Below are 2,931 nucleotides of genomic sequence, written 5' to 3'. Positions count from 1 at the left end.
TTATTTTTTGGATATGTCAGCAAAAGCACAGGCAGCAAAAGCAAAAGTAGACAAGTGAGGTTGCATCCAACAAAAATCTTCTGCAACACAAAAGAAACAATTAACATAGTGAAAAGGCAAACTTCAGAATGGCAGAAAATATTTTCAAACCATATATCTGATAAGGATGAATATTGAAAATGTATACAACTCAAAAGCAAAGCAAAACCAAAAACGTCTATTAAAAAATGGGCAGGGAGGGGCGCGAGCTTTCAAGATGGCGGTGGCTGGGTGGCTGACCGGCACGCAGAGGTGAAGGCCCCTACGAGGTAAAAGAGGCCGAGAATCGTCCCCTCCCCGCTTCTCGCAGTGCCAGGAGTCCAGCAGAAGTGTTTTTTTGTTTTTCTGTTTTAATGAACAAGTAAACCATACAAATTGTCAACATGGGACGGAGATCGACATCATCCACCAAGAGTGGAAAATTTATGAACCCCACAGACCAAGCCCGAAAAGAAGCCCGGAAGAGAGAATTAAAGAAGAACAAAAAACAGCGCATGATGGTACGAGCTGCAGTTTTGAAGATGAAGGATCCCAAGCAAATTATACCGGACATGGAGAAATTGGATGAAATGGAGTTTAACCCGGTGCAGCAACCACAGTTAAATGAGAAGGTGCTGAAAGACAAGCGTAAAAAGCTGCGTGAAACCTTTGAACGTATCCTACGTCTCTATGAAAAAGAGAATCCAGATATTTACAAAGAACTGAGAAAGCTAGAAGTAGAATATGAACAGAAAAGGGCGCAACTTAGCCAATATTTTGATGCTGTCAAGAATGCTCAGCATGTGGAAGTGGAGAGCATTCCCTTGCCAGATATGCCACATGCTCCTTCCAACATCTTGATCCAGGACATTCCACTTCCTGGTGCCCAGCCACCCTCCATCCTTAAAAAGACTTCAGCCTATGGACCTCCAACACGGGCAGTTTCTATACTTCCTCTTCTTGGACATGGTGTGCCACGTTTGCCCCCTGGCAGAAAACCTCCTGGTCCTCCCCCGGGTCCACCACCTCCTCAAGTCTTGCAAATGTATGGCCGTAAAGTGGGCTTTTCCCTAGATCTTCCCCCTCGTAGGCGGGATGAAGACATGTTATATAGTCCGGAACTTGCTCAACGGGGCCATGATGATGATGTTTCCAGCACCAGTGAAGATGACGGGTATCCTGAGGACATGGATCAAGATAAGCATGATGACAGTACTGATGACAGCGACACTGACCGATCAGATGGAGAAAGTGAAGGGGATGAATTTGTGCACCGTGATGATAACGAGAGAGACAACAATGAAGAAAAAAAGTCAGGTCTGAGTGTAAGGTTTGCAGATATGCCTGGAAAATCAAGGAAGAAAAAGAAGAACATGAAGGAGCTGACTCCTCTTCAAGCCATGATGCTTCGAATGGCAGGTCAGGAAATCCCCGAGGAGGGACGAGAAGTAGAAGAATTTTCAGAGGATGACGACGAAGATGATTCTGATGATTCTGAAGCAGAAAAGCAATCACAAAAACAGCATAAAGAGGAAGCTCTTTCTGATGGCACATCTACTGCTTCTTCACAGCAGCAAGCCCCCCCACAGTCTGTTCCTCCTTCTCAGATTCAAGCACCTCCCATGCCGGGACCACCTCCTCTTGGACCACCCCCGGCTCCACCCTTACGGCCTCCTGGACCTCCCACTGGCCTTCCTCCTGGACCACCTCCCGGAGCTCCTCCATTCCTGAGACCACCTGGAATGCCAGGACTCCGAGGGCCTTTACCCCGACTTTTGCCTCCAGGCCCACCACCAGGCCGACCCCCTGGCCCTCCCCCAGGGCCACCTCCAGGTCTGCCTCCTGGCCCTCCTCCTCGGGGACCCCCACCAAGGCTACCTCCCCCTGCTCCTCCAGGTATCCCTCCACCTCGTCCCGGCATGATGCGCCCACCTTTGGTGCCTCCACTTGGACCTGCCCCACCTGGGCTTTTCCCACCAGCTCCATTGCCGAACCCAGGGGTTTTAAGTGCTCCACCCAACTTGATTCAGCGACCCAAGGCAGATGATACAAGTGCAGCCACCATTGAGAAGAAAGCAACAGCAACCATCAGTGCCAAGCCACAGATCACTAATCCCAAGGCAGAGATCACTCGATTCGTGCCCACTGCATTGAGGGTACGTCGGGAGAATAAAGGGGCCACTGCTGCTCCCCAAAGAAAGTCAGAGGATGATTCTGCTGTGCCTCTTGCCAAAGCAGCTCCCAAGTCTGGTCCATCTGTTCCTGTCTCAGTGCAGACTAAGGATGATGTTTATGAAGCTTTCATGAAAGAGATGGAAGGGCTCCTGTAGCAGCTTTTAATGCCAGAGCAGGTTTCTGTTCATATCAGTGGTTCATGGGGAAAGAGGCTCTTTCTAAACTTTGTGAAAGAGCGACTTTCACTGTCAGGGTATTTTTAAATTTCAGTTCAAGGAATATCCTAAAGTTTAGCCTTGTTCAGAATTTATTGCATATAAGAGAGGATTATTTCATTCAGAATAGATTGGTTATTGAAGCAGTGCTGCTAATATCCATTCCCTTTCATACCATCATGTTCATCCCGCTTGTTCCCCTTCTCCAATTCTTTGGAAACTTGTGATCAGGGGATCTTTGTTACTTGTTTTGATTCTCTTCTTGTGTGCAGTGGGCACTGGAGTAGAGATTTCGGAAAAAAAAACAGTTTATTTTATCTCATCTTGCCTTTTGTGTTTGAGTTATTTTAATATTTTCTTGTAAATATTTTGTAATATTTTAGTGAAATGGATCGCAGTGTCATTTCCTAATACAAAGCAAGATATGTGGGAAGAAAATGTACAATTCTTTGATTAAAATTATTTCCCACTGACCTAAACTTTGAGTGTTTCGTGAAATAAATAAATAAATGTTCTACACCAA

General features: G+C 46.4%; 1 protein-coding gene across 1 annotated transcript; it reads left to right on the top strand.

Annotated features, from left to right (window-relative positions):
* Positions 1 to 241: 241 nt before the first annotated feature.
* On the top strand, positions 242 to 2,931 carry LOC116583061 (WW domain-binding protein 11-like). The gene has a single exon (XM_032331025.1). The coding sequence runs from the start codon at positions 423 to 425 to the stop codon at positions 2,346 to 2,348; it is 1,926 nt and encodes a 641-aa protein (XP_032186916.1). The 5' UTR covers positions 242 to 422; the 3' UTR covers positions 2,349 to 2,931.

Source organism: Mustela erminea, chromosome X (assembly GCF_009829155.1).
Source record: "Mustela erminea isolate mMusErm1 chromosome X, mMusErm1.Pri, whole genome shotgun sequence".
Classification (NCBI taxonomy): domain Eukaryota; kingdom Metazoa; phylum Chordata; class Mammalia; order Carnivora; family Mustelidae; genus Mustela; species Mustela erminea.
This window is presented reverse-complemented; position numbering and strand designations above follow the sequence as displayed.

What these genes read in the sequence shown, in the direction of transcription:
- LOC116583061 (XM_032331025.1), top strand. Translation starts at nt 423, where the DNA reads ATGGGACGGAGATCGACATCATCCACCAAGAGTGGAAAATTTATGAAC.